Source organism: Artemia franciscana, chromosome 4 (assembly GCF_032884065.1).
Source record: "Artemia franciscana chromosome 4, ASM3288406v1, whole genome shotgun sequence".
NCBI classification, from domain to species: domain Eukaryota; kingdom Metazoa; phylum Arthropoda; class Branchiopoda; order Anostraca; family Artemiidae; genus Artemia; species Artemia franciscana.
The window spans coordinates 55,468,316-55,490,676 of NC_088866.1; the positions used below are offsets into that span (position 1 = coordinate 55,468,316).

General features: G+C 35.3%; 1 protein-coding gene across 1 annotated transcript; it reads left to right on the forward strand.

The window, feature by feature from the left end:
- The first annotated feature begins 564 nt into the window (after positions 1-564).
- On the forward strand, positions 565-16,812 carry LOC136026634 (integrator complex subunit 11-like). Its single transcript, XM_065703365.1, has 4 exons — positions 565-768; positions 9,543-9,685; positions 12,991-13,117; positions 16,712-16,812. Exons 1-4 carry the CDS (start codon positions 607-609, stop codon positions 16,766-16,768), a joined length of 489 nt encoding a protein of 162 aa, XP_065559437.1. The 5' UTR covers positions 565-606; the 3' UTR covers positions 16,769-16,812.
- Positions 16,813-22,361: the final 5,549 nt, after the last annotated feature.

A 22,361-nucleotide genomic window follows, 5' to 3' on the forward strand; every position in this document is an offset into this window, starting at 1 on the left:
ATGTTTTATTTTAAAGTCTTCTACAACCAATTACATTATCAAATACATTACTTTATTATTATATGACATTATATTTAATTACACTACTTTATATTCTATTACAATACAATATAAATTGCATTACATTATCACTACCGTTTCACTTGGCGTCCTTCTGTCATAGGGCACTCCTTCTACGGTGGCGTTTCTGAGCTTATTATAAATACGTCCTGAGACTGAACTAGCTATACATGACGCTTGGCAAAGTAAGGACGAATATGAAGAATAAAATAATTAAGATACCAAACGAGGATGGTTTTGGGTTGTGTTTTATTTATTAATTTCTCTTTCGTGGTATGGTTTACTGCAATAAGTTATTTTTTTTTCTTTATATATGCCATCTTTCCTTTTCCCCTTTTTTTCGACCGCTGAGAACGGCTTAGCGGAGGTTTTTGTCAAAACATCTGCTTTGTCTTTGTGTTTTCCCCCCACAGGCTAAAAATCGCCCTCCTTTGGCTTGTTTGTTCATTTTCATTTCCTGTTTTTCTTTGTATTCTTTATTTTTGTCGAATGCATTGATAATTAAAGGACTTCTAAATCTTTCAGGAATTGGGTATAGATTGTTTTATGCCAGCTAATGGTGAGACAGCAGTTATTAAAACCGCTCTGCCTGTCCATGCTGTGATTGATCAAGGGCTTTTAATGAAGTGCAAACAAAAGTATGAAATGAATCCACCCGATCCGAAAAGACCTTGTTTGGTTCATGGTGTTTTGGTAGTTAAAGATGATGTAAGTAGTCCTTTAGTGCGTTTTTTCATTAGAGTGGGATGTTTTGTTTTTTCTTCATGATTTGAGGCTCTAGTGTCAATAAGAAATCAGTAATGCCATCTACTATTTGGTATTTCTCTGCTCGTTTTTCTAGCTTTATAACTCTGTTTTTCAGAAACTGATATCAGATGCTTAATACTATACTAATTTTGCCAATCTAAAATAATTTTTCCAGCGGAAAATCAGGTTTCTAATTTGAAATTTTTGTTTTGAGTTTTTTTTTATAGTTTCGTTGAAAAGTGCCAAGGAACGTGGAAATAGGTATTTACACACCAAAAGTATCTTAAAAACTCGTAAAAAAAACAAAAAAAAAACACAAATCCATTTTTATTGAAAAGACTTCCTTCTGAGCTTTTGCAATTTTTGGCAGTAGCGGGCGCAAAAAAAAAGAAAAAAAGAAGAAGAAATAAAATGTAGGCGAACAATCATCAAAATTAGGCTAAAAACAAATGGTATCAAAAAGTTTGAGAAGGTTTAGCTTTCCTTTGAAACGATAGTTGGCTGTTGGGAACCATCAAATTCTTATTGTTTAAGTTTTTACGGACGGAAGTGCTTTCAAATTCTACGATTTTTTTTCTTTTTATCTTCCAAGTGTAAAACTACCGGAAATCATCATCATTAATAAATAAATGAAACCAAAAGCCAAAAGAAATGACTATAGATAGCCTACTCTAACTCAAAACAAGCAAATATTTGAAGGAATAGGGCTGACAACACCCACGTCTTCTCAAGACCAGAACAGAATTTGCACTTCACTAAAAACAAAAAAGAGAAATGACCGTGTATTGTCAGTTTAATGTATATTTATTCATTGTAGTCTTAATACATCTTTATTTATTGAACTAAAAAAAAGTGAAAGCATTAAAATATATTTTATTTTCAGTAAAGTACAAATTATGCTCTGGTCATGAGGAGGTCTGGGGGTTCTCAGCCCTACTCATGTTTATTTTTGCTCGCTTTGAGTTTGAATCCGTTATTTATTAAATTTCTGTTCGTTTTAGGATTAATTCATTTATTGATGGTGATTTGTGGTAGTTTTACGCTTAGAAAATTATTTGAATTTATTTTTACTAATTTTTGGCTTAATGAGGCTCTGTACTATTCTTTGACAAACTTGTTTTGTGGAAAAAGTTTTTAAATTAATTTCTGTTCATTTTTTATTGACATAGTCTTTTTCATAGAAAAGAATATTTGATATCTCTTAGTCAAAAGCTTAGAGTGAAGAGAAAGGTCTTGTGGGTATCGTCTCAGACTAAGCTGAAAGTAACTAACTAAGAAACCGGTTTTTTCTCGAGTTTTACTCAGCGTAAACTTGAGTGAGTGGCGTATAATACACAAGAACGAGAATTTTTTATGGAGAGAGACCAGGATTTCCCAGCATTATTTAAAAATGATCAGAAATGCAATTAAAAAACAAGTTTTTTCAACTGGAAGTAAAGAGAAACATCAAAACTTAAAAAGAATGGAATGAAAGGAGTTACCCCTTCCATAAGACCTTACTCTTTACGCTATAGTTTTGACTTTGTGTCATAATTCTTTAAGAACGATTCCAGAAAACCAATGGCCGTTTAATTTGAATAATAAGCTTTATTTAAAATTCTATAGGAAAAAGCTTTAGCGCAAAGAAAGAGGTCTTGAGGAGGAGGCAACCCTCTTAATAATTTCGTTTTAAGGTTTGATGTTGCTCCTTACTTTCAGTTGAAAAAGTTTTTTTTTATTTAATTGCTTACAGTATTTATTAAAGTATTTTAACAAGTTTTTTAAAGAAAATTAAAGAGTAATTTGAGTGAGTGGCGTAAAATACACGAGTACCAAAATTTCTTCCCCCTACGGAAAATAAAGAACAAAAGTCAAATAAAATTCTCAAATTTGGAATGCCTTATTTTCCACATGGGGGTATTTTCCGTGGAGAGGTATTTTCCATGGGGGGATTTTCCGGGGGGTAAGTGCCGGCCACAGTAGAAAATGAAGCAAACGACTTATACTCATTTTTAAACAGAATATTTTGTCGAAAAATAAAATTATTTTTGGAAAACAACAGGCAATTAAAACAATTTCAAAGGGTTTATAAACGAACCTTTAACTGCTAAGTTTTAGACAGCGAGTCCTAAAGGGGTGAAATTTACAACGCCTGGGCATAGCCAGGGAACAATACAATTAATAGATTAAACGCTTGCTATAACTGTACTTTAGCGCGGTAAGTCTGCTGCAGTCTGTTCTACCGTTTCTACTCGATTACTAGCTTATCTGGACAATAAATTTGCAGTTGCAACAGATAAATCAGGTATGGCTCTGCCACGGGTAGACAAGAAACTCTGTCGTTATTAACCCCAAGTCATAGAAGTTCATAACTAGATGTTAATAAATGCAGATTAGTCTATAGGGTAGAGAAACTTGAACTAATAAGCAGGAGGTTGGGTACGTAATAAATCAAACTATGCTTGCAAAGGTCACTAAAAATGCATCTTTAATAGTCCTGGTCATAGTAGTTGTAAGAGGGTTAAGTCTTACAGGAGTTGAATTGACTCTTGTCTGAGACTTCTAATAAGGCGTATAGACCTACTTACAAGAGCCTTTCAAGTTTTACACTAACCTAAATGTGGCTATTATGATTGCAGCGGGAGTAAAGGACCGAACCTCGGCCAGTTTTAACTCGAAATGAATTATTTTCAATCCAATTTAGTTTTGAAATTAAAAGTGCACCAATGGAGTTGACATGGTCGAAAACCCTATAAATCAAACTTACAGTCCCTTGGTTTGAAAACAAAGAAAAAATCACTTTTTTGCATGGGAAGCACGTATGTTTCCTCTTTTTTCCGTTTTTTCCCGCTGGTGCTAGTGGGGCATTAGAACATCATGTAGAGCTGTTTAAGGGCTCCCTTAAAAACAAATTGTTGCATCTACTCGCTTTTATAATTAATTAAACACAATGTTTAAAATAAAATCTTTTTTTTTAAGAAAGGCGCATCTTTGGATACAAGATGATGAATAATGTCATGATCGTAGGTAATAACTCTAAATGATGTTATAGTTAAATACTTTAAACGGTGCCCAGGGTAGTCCGTTATTTACTAGTTCTACTAAAAAAAAAAGCCGAAGGCTTTTTCCTGTGTGTAATTACGTGAAATTCCTTAATTCAATTAAAACTGCTAATTTACCACTCTTTGACTTAAAACTGAAGAATAACACGTTAATTATGCTAGTGCATAATTTATCCCGGTTTAGCATCTTCCCGATCGTTGGTACTTTTTTTTCATGTTCTTCACTTCACACCTACTTTATTCATATTTTAATGCTTTCTCCAATTTCTTTACATTCCTCTTATTTTCGTATGATCTATCATCTACCCCTACTCCTCTCTATTAAACACAAAGTATTTTCAATAATATTCTTAGCTGCGTTCCTAACTTTCATCCCTAAGACACCATCAACAAATTCACAAATTATTTTCCTAAAATTATTCCATCCATCTTCTATATTGTCAAGTTTTAAACTTTCCAGTTTAGATTTCAATTCTTCCTGGAAAGCTTCCCTTAATCCTGGAGTCTACTTACTTCATGGCTTCCCGGAAGGTAGTTATCCTTCCAAAATTTCAGCTTTAAATTAACCCTAGACCCAACTAGATAATGATTTTTTTTTTACATCAATAATAGCACTCCTTTGTACCCTAATACCTTGTATTGGTCCTGCCAATCTTCGGTTTACAATAGCATATCAATAATATTAGCTGTCTTACCATCATATAAATACTGTGGTAACTTATGGTCCATTTTATGACCAAATACTATACTGAATATAACTATTCAGAAACTAGGCCTCCTGCTATAGTTAAGGTGGGCGATCCTCAAGTATGGTACCTTTATCACTCTACTAACAGCGAAGGGTAAAATGTTTAGAAACGGCCGAGAGGATCGTTGAATTAAATCAAAAGACACTATGTGAATCCAGGTTGTCATAAGGGTATATCTCCACAATCTCAGGAACGGCTAAGGATATTAAGTCGAAAATTCCAGTTAAAATCATGAGGGAAGCTGAACTAAATCAAAAGACACTATTTTTATCCAGATTCGCAAAAGGTCCAATCTGTAATATCCAAGGAAGGATTTAATTGAAACTATTGAAAAATGTTGAGCTAAAAAAACAACTCTAAGTACGTTCAGGTTGTTAAAAGGGCGTATCTGCAATATCTCAGGAATGGCTTAGGTGGATAAGGTAAAACTTTCAGGGAAGATTGGGGTAATGTTGAACTGTATCAAAAGATACTATGTGGACTTAGGTTGTCAAAAGTGTATCTATTCAAAATGTTAGGAAGGGCTTGGGGCATGAATTTGAAGCTTCCAAAAAACGGTTGATGGGGCTGTTGAACTCAATCAAACGACATTTTTTGCATCTAGATTATCAAAATAAACTCTTCCACAATATACAAAGCATACAGTATTTTCCAAATAACAAGAAAAAGAGTTTAAAGAGTCAGAAATAACACTGATGATTTTTTCAGGGGGTATCAGCCCCCCCCCCCCATTTCAGGGCACTTGGTTAAAAATAGCGTATGTATTTAGTTTTCAGCTCTTATAAAATGACCGAAACAAGCATAGGAGAGAAATTATAAGCTTTCTTCGACTTTCCAACTGTTAACTAACAATACTGTCTACCAGTTTTCTGCAAGCACGTGGAAAGATAATTTACAAAAGTTAGCTAACAATTTTTAGGAATGTTTCATCGGCCGGGAATGTAGTGGTGACCCTATGGTTTGAAATGGTCAGATAGGGGATATATTACTGGAGCCACTAGTCCCTCTGGATGTTATTACGAACACCTGGGTCCTACGCAATACTATAGTGAACCTATAACGGTATAACCCACATGTTTGTTAATCTCGCGTGGCGTGTTAGATCTCGAGGTCCGCTAGTCAAGCGGGGATGCCTGTATAACTGGGAGTATGTATCTATGAGGAGGATGATATTATCTTGCGTGACTTGGTAGATTTATTATGTATGGTTTATTATGTATGAACCCTAGTTGTAAGTGGGGAGGGCGCACTTGTGCGTGTTACTTAATGACGAAACACACGTAAGTGATACGTAATGGCGTATTACTTATAACATAATGGTGGTGCACACGTGGATTTTACATAATGACGGTGTACACTTGGGATGTTACATAATACTTTAAGAGATTTTTTCTTCAGAATTTCTTTTTTTTTCAAGGCATTTTTCCTTAAGAGGTTTTTTCTTGCAGATTTCATTTTCTTCAGGATTTTCTCCTCAGGGAGCTTCTATAATCCAAAGATTTTTGTCCGCTTTAGGATTCGATAGAGATTTCTTCCAATGGAACTGTGCGCTAGACAGCCGAACCAGCAAACTGTTCATATTATTTGGATTCGGGGAATACCTTCAACGTGACAAGGTGTTTCCTACACTCAGGGAATTCCCTTCACGCTTTTTAGAACGATAAAATTGATTGCGTGTCTCCTAACCATCGTCTCCGAGTCGTGTAACTATCCAGCTAGGCTATTGATTTTTAGTCTATTGGACACACTGCGTGCTATATTGTATTAGTGGTATAAGATGACATAGAAAGTTTAAGTCAGGTATTGAATGAGTGAGATGTTACATAGCATTGGCTTTAGATATTTCATTGCTCATGTATGGAAAGATTCATCCCGGAACAAGAAATCTAAAAGACACAGACATTTTTTTTTTTACATACAAGTTAAAAAAAATATAAAATCAAGAAATAACAGAAAAAAAGAACTGAATCTCAACAAACGGAAATACAAAACGTGAAATAAGCTCATATAGGATAAAATATAAGCAAAAAAGCGTGAATTAAAGAAAGGTGGGGTAGAGGGGGGGGGGGTGTTATTAGAGGTAAATTTAAGCCGTATTAAGAAATATCTCCGAGAGGTTTTAATAAAAACACCTCGTTTCTACTGCTCTATCTGACGTACCTGTGTGCTACATTGTTTTAATTTAAATCTTGTTATGAACAATGTCCCATTTTGAATGAGCCTTAAGTATTACATTTTATGCAGGGAAAGCCTTATTACTGACAATAGTAATAATAAGAAAAAATTACAACTTCACATTACGGTTTCTCGCTAGTAAGCAGTAGAGACACTATATAACACTAAGACACTAATAAGTAATAAGTAGTAGAGACACCTACCCTCATCATTCCTAAGGCATTTTTCAGATATTTTCATGATAAAAATCACGCTTTAAATCCATCGATTCGTGTTTTCTCAACCCACACCTCGTGATTCACCATGTCAATTCACGCCACCGTGGCACCCTATTGCGGGCTTGTGTCATTCCTTTGACACTCAATGCCTGGCACATGGCACCCTATGGCGTGAATTATCAGCCTATAGCATTTTTCTGGCATTTTCCTGCAAAAATATCCGTTTACACTAGAATCGATCATTATAACTTAATGAAAAATCCTCAATAGCATATCTTCTCATGACTCCTAGCAGTTGAGACCAGCGTGGCACAATGTGCTCGCCCAATGACATGCTCTGGCGCACATTATGACACTTCAGGCATTAAAAAAAAAACAAGAAAATTGGAAATCAATTTTAAAATGAAAATGAAAATATATTTGTGTAACATATATATGTAAAATATATTTACTTTTACATATATTTGTAAAAGAAATTTACAAATATCTGAAAATATGAAAATCCGAAAAAAAGAAAAATATGTCCTATTGTTGTTTCAAAAATAAAAGTCCTTTTATTTCTTCTTGGTTTTTCAGTTCCTATTCTCCTATTTTGCTCTCTAAATCTGCATTATTTTTATTTTTTCTCTCTTTTACATGTGTCTTTTGCACTTGAAACATAAGATGAGAATTATTTCCAAAAGATTGCTATCACTATCCGAGATGGACCGGATTCGTTGTTCAAGGTTAACCTTAAAAACTAACTCAATAAAAAAGAAATATAAATGATTGTTTACAGAAAAACATATATCACAGAAGTTAACATGTCAAAAAGATTAAAAGCAATTAAAATTCTAAAGAGGAACTAAGCTCGTAAGTAAAGCACGAAAAGGGATAAACTGAGGAGGTGGTATAAATCAAACAGTTCGTTGTAGTGAACTGTAAGTAAGGAGCGACTCAGCTCAAATGTAACCGAAACTCTAATAAACGGAATTTTATGTATCAAAAAGAATCAGCTTATTATGCTGATTCTAAATGTATAAGATTCATTAAATGTAATGTTGGCCATCAAAAGCTACGAGCCTGAGACAATTTGCCTGATTTTTGAAATAAGGGAAAATATCCCATAAGAGTAGAGGAATCTTAATGAAACCCAGACCATCAGGTGTGGTTTTTTCCAGGGGTGATAGTATCGAAATATTGATCCTAGAAGATCGGGAGAGTGTGCATACGAACAGAAATTGAAAGCTCTAGTGCCCTTTTTAAGTCACCGAGAAGATTGGAGGATAGCTAGCCCCATTTCTCCTCCCTTTTTCCCCAAACTTATCCGATTAAAATTCTGGCATAGTCATTTTGTCCAGCATAGTTGAAAGATCCAATAATTATGTCTTAGGCGTAAAACGACCACTGTCCGTGGGGAAAGGCCTAAATGTTATGAAATTTGCCATTGCTTGCGTATAGTATTTGTTATAGGGAAGTATGCATACACTTTACGGGGTGGGGGGAGATATTCTATACTTGGTGTAGATTTCCATAGGGAGAGTTTTTCGGGAGAGGGAAGTTTCTGGGGGTTGAACTTTTCAGGGGAAATTTTACACCAGGAGGGTTTAGTAGAATTCCAATACGAAATGTCTTTTGAGTTGTCTTACTTTCTCTTTGCTAATTAATTTTGCGTGTGGAGTTGTTCCGGGGGAATGATCCTGGAGCTACTTTCAGCTTTTTGAATTTCCGGGAAAAATTTTAACGGAAGGATGGATTTCTGGAGTGATCGAGAAAAAGACTAGACATTAAAGTCTTCTTCAAATTAAAGTGTGCTAAGAAGAATTTTTCAGGCTGAATCGGGGGGGGGGGTATTTTTCATTACAACATTAAAACTCAAAACGAGCAGAAATTATTCAATACATGAAGGGGTTATCCCCCTCTCCAATACCTTGCTCTTTGCGCTAAAGTTTGACTCTTTGTACCAATGTTTCAAGAACGGCTATTGAAACACCGAGGCAGTTTAATTAGAATAGGAACCTTTTTTGAAAGTGCTAAAAACTGCTGTGATGTCATTTTAAGGTTTGCATTTTCAATTTCATTGTGTCAGTTTTCCTGTGATGTCATTCTCAAGGGGTTCCAGGGGTTTCTTTTTAAAAAATTCCTATAAGTTTGTTTTCAAAAAACATTTTACTGTTATGACTAAGGAAAATAATAATTAGTATTCCTGAATATGCTACAAATGGCAATTTTTTCTCAATAGATAGTTTTCTTTAGAAACATGTTTTCAAATTTCTGGTTACTATGAACTGTTTTACCTTAGGGCTAAAAATGTGATATCCTCCCAAAAGAATTATTTGACTATGAAAGAGTATAAGAATATTGCGATCAGTACACTTGAGAATCTTGAATGCCCTGTAGTAGTGCAACAGGACTCATCTTAGTTTGGTAATACCGGACCTTGAGTTTGAACTTAGCTACAGCAACACACTGCAGGGCTCGGAATTTGATTCCGATGACGGGATTATGCAAACCGTTTTACTTTTAACCCATTTAAGAAGAAGAAGACTTGAATTTCTGAATCTTTCTTGAAGGTGTTAACACTCATGGATTCTCAGAAGGCCGCCGATGAACTAGGTTTGCCGAAACAAGAGCTTATCCTCTCCTGCCCAGTTCCCCTTCCTGACGACTCTCAACCTGCAACTGCTCTAGCGAAGATAAGCAATAAGGTTCAAAAGTAAGTTAATTTTTAGCCAAGGTTTTTATTTTACTTTTTCAATTTAGAACTTACAACCGTGCCATTCAGCATCAAATTATTATTATGTAGATAAATCAATGGAAATTAAAAGATGGTGGCTCTGATCCACGAAGCGTTTTTCGCTGAATTTAGAATACTATGAGTCAAATGTTGAATTTTTACAATTGCTGTATACTTGTCTAGGAGAAACAATTTTAAATCCTCCCATTGAAATGTTTATATGTCACAGCCACTAATTGAAATTTTATTTTCTTCCTTTTAAGTTTCTGGTTAATTTTTCACGTTAAATCAATTTCTAATGTGGTTAATTGAATTTTACTAGACCTATAAACATAAATTCAGGATAAAAGTATTTAACCTCAAGCAACAGTTCTTTTACTACCCTCCGCTTCCCCAATCCCCAGAACAAAAATACTGGACTCCGCCCTTTCCATCTGTTTTAATGTATAAGGTAAATTAGTTTTTGAAGGCAATACTTGGTACGGTGCTTCATTCGCTCTCGGTTACTACGCTCAGGGATAATATGCTCTAAAATCTAAAATTGATCGGGCGAATATAAACAATGACGTTCAGGTATAAAGTATTTTAAAGCCCCGTTTTCAGGCCACCCCGTATCCAACACGGTGTGGACACAGGTTTTGCAGATTATTGTTTTGAGCCCCGTTGTTTAGGCCTTTCAGGACCCTTGTTCAATCATGTTATACTGGCGCTTTCTAAAATTGAACAACCCCTATCCAACACACTTGGAACCCGTTGGCCCGTAAGATGGAAACGCTTTGATTTTTCATTGAACTAGAAAATAATTTTTGTTGAATCCGATTCGAAACACGCTTCAAACCTGGCTCCTGAAAACAGTTTTGTTTTCCTAGTGACTCGCCTAGAGTAAGAAATTGCTTCTCAGACAATACTTTCTTTGATATTTAATTAAACTCACATCCAGGCATCTAGACAGGGATTTTCTCGGGGGGGGGGGGGCATTTAAAGACAAATCCTTATTTGAAAATTTGAATTAGAAATACCGAGGGCTTTGGAAAAGGTTTGATTTTTTTTTTTTTTGGGTGGGGGGTCCTTTCCACTACATACATCCCTTATTGCAAGTTAAAGCAAAATAATCTTGAGAAAATTTATCTATCCATGTGTACTATAGCCTCTAACATCCACTGTGGGGGCATATTACTTTCACCTTCAGCATTAACTGCAAATTCAAGCAATTCTTATTTGATTATGCTTTACATATAATTTAGTGATAACTGTCGATTAAATACATTTTTATCTTATATTTGTCACGATGCCACAGATATCGACTTTCAGCGATATCGTATTGGTGGATGTATAGGGTGTGCTTCAGAATTCAAATATATTAGTTTGTTTTATTACCTTCAGCCTAAAATGACAGATAACAACAAATTTAACCCCTAAAGTACTTATAAGGGTGCCTGACATTTTACTGTGCTTGAAATTATTTCGTCATTTTGAGCGCTTGCTATAAAGACGAAATGAACTTTTTGTTTTCAATTTTTAGCGTACTGATAGGGCATTAGAAACCGAATTTCATCAGCCATAAAACTAATGTGCATTCACTACTCCTTTTTTTCATTATGTCACTGGAGAGGGAAGATGATATTGTCGAGCTTTTTGTGAAAACAGTTTTTTGCATCACTTTAAATTTCTAAAATCAAGCCTTTGAAAATTACACTGTGTAACTAAATTCAATATTTTATTTATAAGTCCATTTTCATTAACATTTAGGTATATTCAAGAAGTAGCTAGAGTCAGCACAGAGGTTCACCTGATTTGAACTTTAATATTCAAATACGGCCAGGCAGTCAGAAAGCTTCTTTATCAATCCTTAGCCTTCTGGAGAAAAAATTGCATGGGAATTAAACCAAAGGGTGAGCTCTCTGGTGGTGCAGCGGATAGCGTTAGCCAAATCTTTAGCTGGAATCGTGGCTGGTTTCCCATTGATTCGCCTTTGTCACTCAAATTGCTAAAACGTCCTTAGCCACAAGTGTATGTATTGTTGAATAGCTGAAAATCCAATCTATGCATTAGCATTTTTATTACTAAAATTCTTCAAAATTAAACACATAGAATGAAGATTTGATTTAAGAACCAGTTATTATTAGTTAATTGACTTACTTACTAGAGCATCTTTTTGGAAAGACCTGTTATCCTATTGTTGTCCCTCTCTTTTGTTATCCCTTTGACCCTCATTCAATCTTTGTTTTCTTCTGATTCCAAAAGAATTATTTTCTCACCTAATTTGTATCATGTAAAGTACAAATGTGAAATTCATTTTTTTTTTTTTTTTGCTTTATATACCGTAAAAACTCCCAGGCTCAATCCATTCAAAAATTAGAAAACCCCTTCCTGAAACATCACATAGTTGTATTAATTACCCTGTTTGGCTCCACCCCTTGATATATGATAACCAATTAAATTATTCTATATAGCAACTTCTTTTGATTGTAATTCTTCTTTTTTTAACATGTCTTCTTTAAATGGCTATTTGCAGATTTCTGCAATATCTTTGAATTTTACGAACGCAAAGCGTTATCAATTCTACCCAATTAGTTTCCACTTATTTTTTTTGTTCACGGTTCAGCTTTGCAACGCTGACTTGTGTAGCAACCATAATTTTGTAACAACCAAAGGTTTTTAAAAATCATATTTATGTTTTTATGCATTTCTTATAATATTTATGTATTATTATATTACTTTTTATGTATTATTTATTTATATATTTCTCAAAATTTTTGTTTTTCTATTTCTTATAGCAAAGTCTTGTGGTTAGAAAAATACCTTCAACTTTTAGAGTTAGCAAGAGAGTTCCTAAAAACGTTCCTAAGTCGTCGTCTTTTTTTGTGCCTAATATTGAGGCAAAAACCCTTTCACATCTTACTTCAGTGCTGCCCCTCTTTGAATTTCGTAACAATTATAATTTTGTAGCAACCAAAAGAAGAAACGTAGAAAATTCGATTTGCAGGTAAGGATATACAAAAGATGGAGCCTGTGGGCAAAAAAATGTTTTCATTGTGATGTTCTTGGTATTTTAAATAACTTTTCCTGGAACGGGAGGGTCTAAGTGTGACTGAACCTGCATTGTCCTGCTGATCCTCCTTATGAGAATAGCTATTTAAACGCTTTTGACAATTAACTCAGAAGTAGGAAAATTTCAGATAAGACATTATATTTAGAGATGTAAACTTTTAGATATAACACGCTTAGATGTGATACAAACATTATTTTTATGAGCTTTATTTACGTTTTGCGTTTCATTCCAGAGATTTGGTGAACTGGGAAGTTGTAACAAGGAGGGATGATTCATTTTGCGTACAATCGGTAGATGTCAGTCTACGACAAAAAGATCAAAGTGCCAAGTTCGAAATCCTTGTAAAATGGTTATACGAGGTAATTTATACATTTCTGGTTTAACGGGTCTTTTAGTACCGAATGTCACCGTAAAAACTAAAGGTTGAAAATCGTTCCAAAACCAAAGTACGTACATGATCTTTTTGTTATTCCGAGACAATGCGTTACGATAAATAATGTTCACAAGAGTTAATCCCTGACAGAAGCTAACTTCTGAGTTAATTAAACTGAAGTTGCCATCAAGCCATGGTTAATTGTAGAAAAATTCCAGGCAGATAGTTTCAATGAGAGGCAAAGTTAGCATAAGCCTTTTTCAGGATTGTATAAAAATGGTGTTATTTTCACTTGTTGATAGATAGTCATCATCCATCCGTCCATCCTAGGGCAGAATTACTAGAACTAGGTAGATAGTGATAGAAGTAAGGGATGATCGAGATTTCTGGGTTCACTCATGACGGACAATGTCCACTGGACTTGTATGCAAAGGACTGAATTTGCTTGGACTCACAGGTGAACAAGTGACCTCTGACAGAGTTAGCTTCTAACAGAAGGAGGTAGATTTCGTCGAGCAAAAATAACTGAGCAACTTTACTGTATAAATTCCACTGGGTATGTCTGATTGAAAATGAAGTTCTATCGTATCTTCCAAGAAAGTAAGAAAAAAAAAATATTTCCTATTCAAAATAGAATGCTGATAGTAAGTTTGATTTTCGCAAAATATGCTTTTTCGTGCTGCTCAGATGCCGAACACTTGCAATCAATCTGAGATCATTTTGACGTGACAATTATGCCGGTCTTTTACAAATTCATCGTATTCCTCTCAATCAGAGGAGTTATCGAAGCTTGTTCCTAAAGCATTTAAGGGCAACATGTAAAAACACATCACGGCAGGGTGGGATTACCCTACCGTAAGAATTACCTTACACGGCAGGATTACCTTGAGCAGGGTGCACCCCATCAGAAATACATAAAAATGGGCTCCGCCCGACGATCAGTCCCATCTAGAATAACCTCCAGCAGAAATAACCCCTAAAAATCCCTCGCTTGGAACATTCAAGTGAAGGTAGATCAAATATGTTAAAGGTGAAAAAAAATAATAAAATAAAGAATTTGAACAGTAATACTTGCATATCATTATGTTGATGGAGCCAATGAGATTAAAAAAGAACAATAATAATAATAAACCCAACAATTTTTTACATTCTGGCTGAGTAGATAACCCTAGTTGTCCCCTAAATGAATCTACAGCTAAGCAGGTGATCGAATCCGTCCAAGAATAGAGATAGCAATGCTTAGATTATAAGCTGCTATTAATCTAACTTTGGCATAGGCTTTGGTTTAAAGTGCCAAAATATGCCTCTTAAGCTCATTGTAAGATTTAATAAAATTAAATCAGTTTCTTTCAATTGAAAGTAAAGAGTGATAATAAAACTTTGAACGAACAGAAACTGAGATAAATTTGGTGTGATAGCTGTTTGGTTGGGCTTGTTCGTAAACAAGAAAAGTTGTCGCTTTTTCCTTTTCAATGTTCAGTGTGACAACAAAGGAGAGAATTTATGCAACGAAAAAATTCAATAATGGTGTAACAACCAAAAGAAAAATCGTGGAAAATCACAGTTTTCGGGGATTGACCAAAGATGGAGCTAGAAAGCAAAAAAAAGTTTTCATTCTGATGCTCGTGGTACTTTTATATGTTTCATAAGATATGGAAAAGATTTATTGTTTAATTTTCCCACAGTCGACGAAAAGCACACTCTGTGCAGTACAAAAGCACACCCTTTAAAGTACAAAAGAACATCCTTTGCAACACAAAAGCAGCACCTAAAAATCTTGCAGTTTTCAATTGAACCTCGGACTGAAAAACGAAAATTGGCATGGGTTCCTCACTGGCCGCAGACTCAGCAGGTTTAGTAGTGAGCAAACTCGAAAGCTAGGTAATGAACTAAAGCCACTTTTAAAATTTGATGCTTAAACTTAAGTTGTTTTTTGAATAGCATTGGTAATAGGCAAGTGTGTCAAAAATCAATTTTACACAGTTCATTTTCGACATTTATTGATTCTAATTGCCAATGACCTTGATTTACTTGTCATTTTTTTAACCACGGAAGGATAATTCCATAAAATAAAGATTAGTGCTAAAAAGTGAAATAAATTGATTTCTTTTAGATTTTAAATGGCAATTGTCAACAATAATCCGGAGAATTTCTTATGAAATTGAATTAAGCACATTTTACTTATTTTAGAGCGTAAAAAAACCTTGATTAGAAGATTCGTAAAATCAAAATAAAAGTATAACTGCTTTTAAACCCAAATAGCACGGTGTATGTATGTGAGTTACAACAGGTATGCATGGTAAGCCTAAGCCTTCACCCTGTATTTAATGGTGTAGGTCGGGTATAAAGGGTATAGAGTCAAAGGATATGCATGTTTTTACCTTATCTTCGTCCTATATACATACCCGTTATTCAATACACTCATCTTTATCTGCACCCTTTTGGGTATGTGTATCATATACCGTTAGTCTTACGTTACCTAAGGGTAAGTATTGAGTGTTTTAGGAAACCCAATTATTTATCTGATAGATATCCCTTTTTTTCCCCTATTTAAGTTTTAGTGAATCTTTCGCAATTCTTGTTTCGTATATTGTTTCTCTTTTCGTAAATTTGTTACGATTACATGATAAACTAGCTGCTGCGCAGTGGCGGTTCTGGTCTCTTTGGCGCCTGGGGAAGTCTTGATTAGTGCTGCCCCCCCCCTCAGTCTCTCATGAAATTTTTAGGCGAAATTTTTACAAAATTTTAATTTAATAACACAATTATTTTCGATTTATTAGTTAATTAATTTTTTTTTAACTTATTATTTAAATTATCTAATTGTTATTATTTAATCGTCAGTAATTAATTATTTTTCATTTCTGTATTTATTTTTGTTTTATTAATTGACTAATAATCTGCTAGTTATTTCCATCTATTAACTGTGCCCTTTGCCTTATGTTAAAAAAAAATTAAATGTCAAAATTGCAAAATGATTATAACCCTTATGTTATTTATTATAAATTTTGCTCCTCAAGAATTCCTGAGCCCTGAGCAAGTGCCCCCTCTGTCCCCCCTCTAAAACTGTCTCCGCTTTTGGGCCGTCACCGTGGCTAAATTCATCAAAATCAAGTAGCTTCATTTCTAGTCTCTGAATAACATATATATGTACATGGAATATGTGTATTTAGTCACTGAAATGACACCCACAGTGTACCTTCTTTAATGACTTTGTCAGCTCCGTGATTTGCGATCTTATTCCACCTGGCCCTTAAGCGTTGCAACTGACTAAGGGATTTGTTTCATAATTAATCTAATAACTCATTCGTTCTAAACAGTATTATAAAAAATCTACAAATTGTTGTTTTGCACAAGTAGCTTATCTTCTTTGCCCTTAACATAGCTAATTAAAATTTTCATTCCAAGGAAAGCGTTGTTTTTTTTCCTAATTTTATAGTGACTAATTTTATATTTAACTAATTTTTTCTAATTATATAATTATTATAACTAATTTTAGTTATATTAATATATTATTATAATATTTATTATAATTATAACTAATGTTTCCTAATTTTATAGTGACACAGTGCTTATTTTACAGGACGATGAGCTCGGAAATTACATTCTGAAAATGGTTAAGTCTGTTCTAGAAGAATAATATGGCGTTTTTGTTCGATTTGTAAATAAAACCTTTTCTATTTTTCTGAGCTTTATTGAGGAGTCTAGTGTCAAAAGTATATCCTTGACGTTTCTAATTTGTGCGAGTTAGAATAACGTGCTGGGAAATGAAGCGCGATGTTTCTGTATTTATGTATAATAGAAACATTGGAACCTCATTCATAATTGAAGCTCCGTTAAATCCGATCCATTATCGTCTCTAAGTCTAGTTTGATTAAATCAGAAATTTCTATTAATGAGGTAAAATTGATTACTACCATCTCCCTATGTTGTGCATAATTGAGCTCCTAATCTTCAAGCTTACTTTAAGGATCCCCATTAAAAATGTTTTCAAAATCCCAATTGGAATTGGATATTACTTTATAGACGCATATTACTTTTGCACTCTATACTACTATTTTACTACTTTTTGCATTCTCTTCTCAACTATTAAAGTACTTAAAGTTATTAAAGTAATTAAAGTTATTAAAGTAATTAAGTGCTACAGACTTCGATTAAGGGCCCTGATTCTAAAGCAGACCTAAATTCATATTATTATAATGTAGTGGCATGTCTGAAGTTAGTCACGCAGACTACGGCTCCGATTGAGCACGTGTCTTCTGGATCTCGCAAGCCCTTGTGGAATATACATCCCGAAGTGGAAAAAGTATAAAACCGCAAAGTTTAAGTTGGGATTGTTGAGTGTTTGTGTCTATAGTCTTTCGGTGCTGTATCTGTACTCAAGCAAAAAAAGAAGAAAGAATACAAATCCTGCTTACGGAATGCAGGGCCCAACCTGTGAGACGTTCCAAATAGCGTTCCAAACGACGTGGCAGAGCTATCAATAGGAGCAAGTGTACTCCTTGGGCTCAGTCAGAATCAAATCTTATGAATTCTGTACGCTATTTTAATAACATGTTTTTTGTGTTTAATCAGTTTATTCAAAACCATTTTTTTGAATCTAGTTAGTTTAGTTCTGCCAGTGCTTGTTTGTCAATATGCAGTTCTTGCATTAAGTTTGAGTGATCTATATCGGACATTGAAAAAAATAAAAGATTTCCTGATTCTTATGACCTGTATTTTAGGAATTTTGCTTATGGTTGTCCATTAATGTTAAACCACCTGTAGTTATTATTTCAGGTCTGTATAGCTTAATCTCCGGATCCCGACAGTTTCTTTTCGGAAGTGTCACGTCCATACTTAAACGAGGTAAAGATCCAGATTCGTCTCCGAATTATAGACCGATTACTGTATCATATTTTAGGAGTAAGATTTTTGGGTATATTCTTTTGCCCAAAATAACTTCTAAGTGTGATTTTACAAAAAAAATTTCAACTAGCATTTTGAAAAGTTGTCGGTTGTCCTCAGGCACATCATATACTCGACAAAATGTTGAAAAAAGCTTTTGCCCAGAAGAAGTCATTGTATTGCTGCACAGTAGACACTGTTGTTCACCTCATCCCTAATATTCCCTTCCTTGTCCCTGATTCAATAATTCACTTATTTCTACGCTGCGATACTACTATGACAATTCATATATGTATATTAAGTCGCTGGCATATATCTCCGATCGAGAAGCTAATAGGAAGGGAGTTAGACAATGAGAGACTTTATGGCCTTATAAATTTAAATTTGAACTTGACATTTGTCTAAAATATCTGTCTCTCGCCAAGTTTTTCGTGATATTAGAGAGGTTTCTGAAATACTTACTTAAAGCTCTTGCTTGACAGTGGCGCCAGCGTAGAGGGAACCAGACTTCAGCGCCGCTAGTCATCTCCAGAGTGGCCTGTTTTGGGCCAGGGTAGGAACTTCGCTGGGTCAATGCAACACGCTCAGAGTAGATCACGGATGATATCTGCCCATCTCATACGTGGATTATTTCTGACCGTTCCAAGCAGTTTGCAGTTTGATCGAAGTCGATTATAAGTCGGGCAGGGTTTTTCAGTGAGTAGGCAAAGTAAATGACCGCACCAACGCAGCGAGTGTGACTCAAACTGTTCGGTCAGGTGGTAATTTAAAGGACCAGGGGATATTCGTATTTCGTACCCTATCGAGCCACCTAAAATGTTCTATTTTGCGGAGGTGTTTTTTCTGGACAGCATCTACCTTCATCATCTGCGACTGAGTCAAAGGCCAAGTCTCTGACGAGTAGAACATAACACTTGCTACCGAGGCAGAATAGATACGAGCTTTCGTGAGACGGCTGATCTGGGGTGTGTGGAATATAGTTCTCAGCAGGCGGCCGAAACCGGCGTTCGCCTTTGCCACCCTTTCTGATATCTCTGCATCTGGATTTCCGTTGGAGCACACAGTGAAATATCGTTATACGTTATTGCGCTAACCTCATTTTTTTAATGGTAATCTTAAATAATGATAGTGATATAAAATAAAAATCTTCTGTTTAGATTCTTGGTCTTAGATCTTTGGCGCTATTCTGTGTCCTCACAATATATTGCTCTACGTAAGAAGTTAAGTGTTCTTATGTAGTTTATAAAACTGCAAAAACCTCAGGATTCTAAAGATAATTGTATTTCCAAATTAAGGTATTAAGTATTTTATATTTTTAATGGGTTAGTGGACTCCGTGTTTAGGATTTAAGTGTATAATGGAGTATATTTAAAAAATAATGGTGATTATTTCAAGGTGGAGTATAAATCATTTTTTAAGCAGGGTGAAATATTAACAGTGAATTTGTTAAAAGGGTGAAATTCTATAAAATGTCTTTTTATTATATTTGACAGTATATAGGTTAAGTGATATGGACAGTATAAAGTTTTAAGTTAGAATAAAGATTCATAAGATCTAATCAAATTGATATGCTTAAATAGATAGGAAGTGACTACCAAATTGTGACTAAGTTAGTAATCCAGTTTCCGATCAGTAGGGAAGACCGGCTATAACTGGGACAAAAGATATTCTTTTAAGTATTGCTCGAGTCCTGATGAAGCTATATAAACGCATCAAAGACCAACCGATTGCCTAAAATTATAGTTTCTCCAGTAATTTTTACCGATTTTTAGCGCTGTTGCCTTTTTTTAAACTGGCAAAATTGTAGCCAGTCATGTTCTCTCATTTATCACGATAACCTCCATAACTGGGACATAATAATGGGGTAAATAATGTAATCTTAAGGGTAGGCGAATATTTTTTTTTACTGAACTTTCGAATGTAAACGTGTAAAAAAAAGTAATATTCAAAAACATCAAACAACTGCGGCAATATTCAATTAGATATTTCTTAAAAGGCATTACTGAAAGACTCTTTCGGTCGAACTATGGTAAAAATTCACTTCAAATCATCATGAGAAACGAATTGCTTGGCAGCTCTGTCTGTTCCTCTTGATCGCAGCTGGTGATCCGCTTAAGAACTATGCAGCTTCTTTCTTCTACCGATGTATTTTCAGTCCAGACTAATTTTCGCCCTCCATTGGTCTTCCCTACTTCTTTGGTTACGTTCCCCACTAAGTAACATAATCTGGTCTAGGATCGAAGCTTGACGAGGAATAATCAAAAATGCTATTTGACAAGTCTTCTCCGTCTTCGTTGCTCCCAACATAGAGCGAATCATCAGAGCTTTCAGCATATTCGACAGATGACGCCTCGCTATGTTCCGAGTCTTGCTTGACATAACTTATTTTCCCTTTTTTCTTGGATCTTTACTTTCTTTGAACCTCCTTCGGTTTTCTAAGTGTTTACTTGCCTCTTTTTTCCTCTCGCTCCGTAGCTGCTTTTTCGATTATCTCTTTCACGGGCGTGCTTATGAGGATTGAGCTGCTACTTCTTTACCCTCCTTTGTTTGTTGTTTTTCTTGGGACTGCCTTAAGGAGAGGCTCGACTTTTCCTGGAGAAAGGACTGCCACCTTAGAACAGCCAGACACATTCCCGGTGATCTCGTTTTGTGAGGTCTTGTCTGCCTTCGCTGCAGAATCCGTGACCTCCGGTGCCAGTCGGTTGGTTAAATCCGAAAATTCGAAGTGTTCTTTGTCAAACATTGTGGCGAGCCTCGTTGTAGTAACTCTTCGAAGGACCGTGTACTGACAGATCAATCGGTTTAGTTTATTAGATCAATGCGAAGGTAATGTTAGAATCGTCACAATATTCTCCTTGGCCTTTCTTATAACGTCAACACTCGTGGTTGTCACACGACCCTGAGATTCGTGGTCTTCTATCAAAAATAGCACTGGTCTCTCTGAGCAAGGTCGAGCATGAAGTAAGAAATGATCAAACCAATGGTTGAAAACGCTTTTGTTTACCCAGCCACTCGTCGTTGCGGCTCTGGTGGCTCCTGTTAGAGCGCCACTTAAAAACCTGTTCTTCGAATTTACTCTCGGGAAGATCAGGAGCGGCGGAACGTGGTTTCCTATGACATTTATGCAGCCAATCAAAGTTATAAGGTTCTACGCTCCCCAGAAGTGCACATGCCAACTTACTTTTTGCCTTTCTGGGTATACACCTTCAAAGGTCGATGCAAAGTTGACAACCCGGTTTCGTCAACATTGTAGATCTAAGAAGGAGAAACTTCTTCTCTACGATAACTTTTTCCAAGTTATCCATGAAAAAGTTCAGATTATGCTTGTTGAAGCTTGTTCCTCTTGCTATACTCGTTGCTTCGGGAGCATGCAAGCTCAAAGAAGGATTTCGAGATATCTCGAAACCCTTCTATATAGCCAGGTGTCAACTGCCATTTGGTTGGTAACCCATGTGGAGGGATATTCAAGATTGTTCGCGCGCGCATGCTTCCAATCAAACCGGCGGAACTGAGTACTGTGGAAGCCATTATGTAGCTTGGAAGCACATATGAGTTAATCTTCAAGCTTTGCCCCATGTTCACCAGTGTAGACCTGTCAGTGATGACAATTTGGACAAGTAACATTGCTTCCTTTTCTTCATTTAGCAGGGTGGCAAGCTTGCACTTGTATCTCTGAATAACAGATTTGCAAATGCCGTAAGCTGATTAAGCTTGTTTCATTGGCATTCCTGCTTCAACAGAGTGAATTACCTCCTTCATTTCATCATTGTTCCACGAAAATTTCCCTGTCTTTTTCTCATAAATTCGTGACATTTTCTATGAGTTCCTAAAAAAAGGGTGCTTGTTATGAAGGGAAGATGTGACTAATATTTTGATAGTTAATCGAAAAGAAGAAGAGACTCTTTTCATACAAAATACGTGGGAGGGACTTCAGGTATATTGAAGCAGTAGTCTAGTATAGGGGATTTACAAACTAACAGAGCTAAGAAGACATGAATCATTTAGCTTAATAAGTTGGAGGAACAACAGAGGTATTTTTTGACGGAAAAACAGACAACATTGCTTAAAATCAATTGGCTTTGAAAGTGGGATTCTTAGTGTTTTTTTGTTTTACCTGAAGTTGAAACTAAAAGGGTTTTTCTAGGGAGCAATGGACATTAGGAAAGTGTTATCACCCGCTATTCCGCTTATGACTTAGCCAAGAATTGTTCATAACAAGAACAGAAAAAAAAATCTTGAATTTTGCTATTTCTTGAGAAGGAAGGCTTTTGGTTGAAGGTAGGAGATCTGAAAATCTTCAGAAGGAAGGCAGTTTTAAGCAGCACAACGGTGATTTTTGTACATTT

What these genes read in the sequence shown, in the direction of transcription:
- LOC136026634 (XM_065703365.1), top strand. Translation starts at nt 607, where the DNA reads ATGCCAGCTAATGGTGAGACAGCAGTTATTAAAACCGCTCTGCCTGTC. An exon ending in TTTTGGTAGTTAAAGATGAT is followed by an intron (nt 769 to 9,542) that starts GTAAGTAGTCCT and finishes TCTTTCTTGAAG; the next exon opens with GTGTTAACACTCATGGATTC. An exon ending in ATAAGCAATAAGGTTCAAAA is followed by an intron (nt 9,686 to 12,990) that starts GTAAGTTAATTT and finishes GTTTCATTCCAG; the next exon opens with AGATTTGGTGAACTGGGAAG.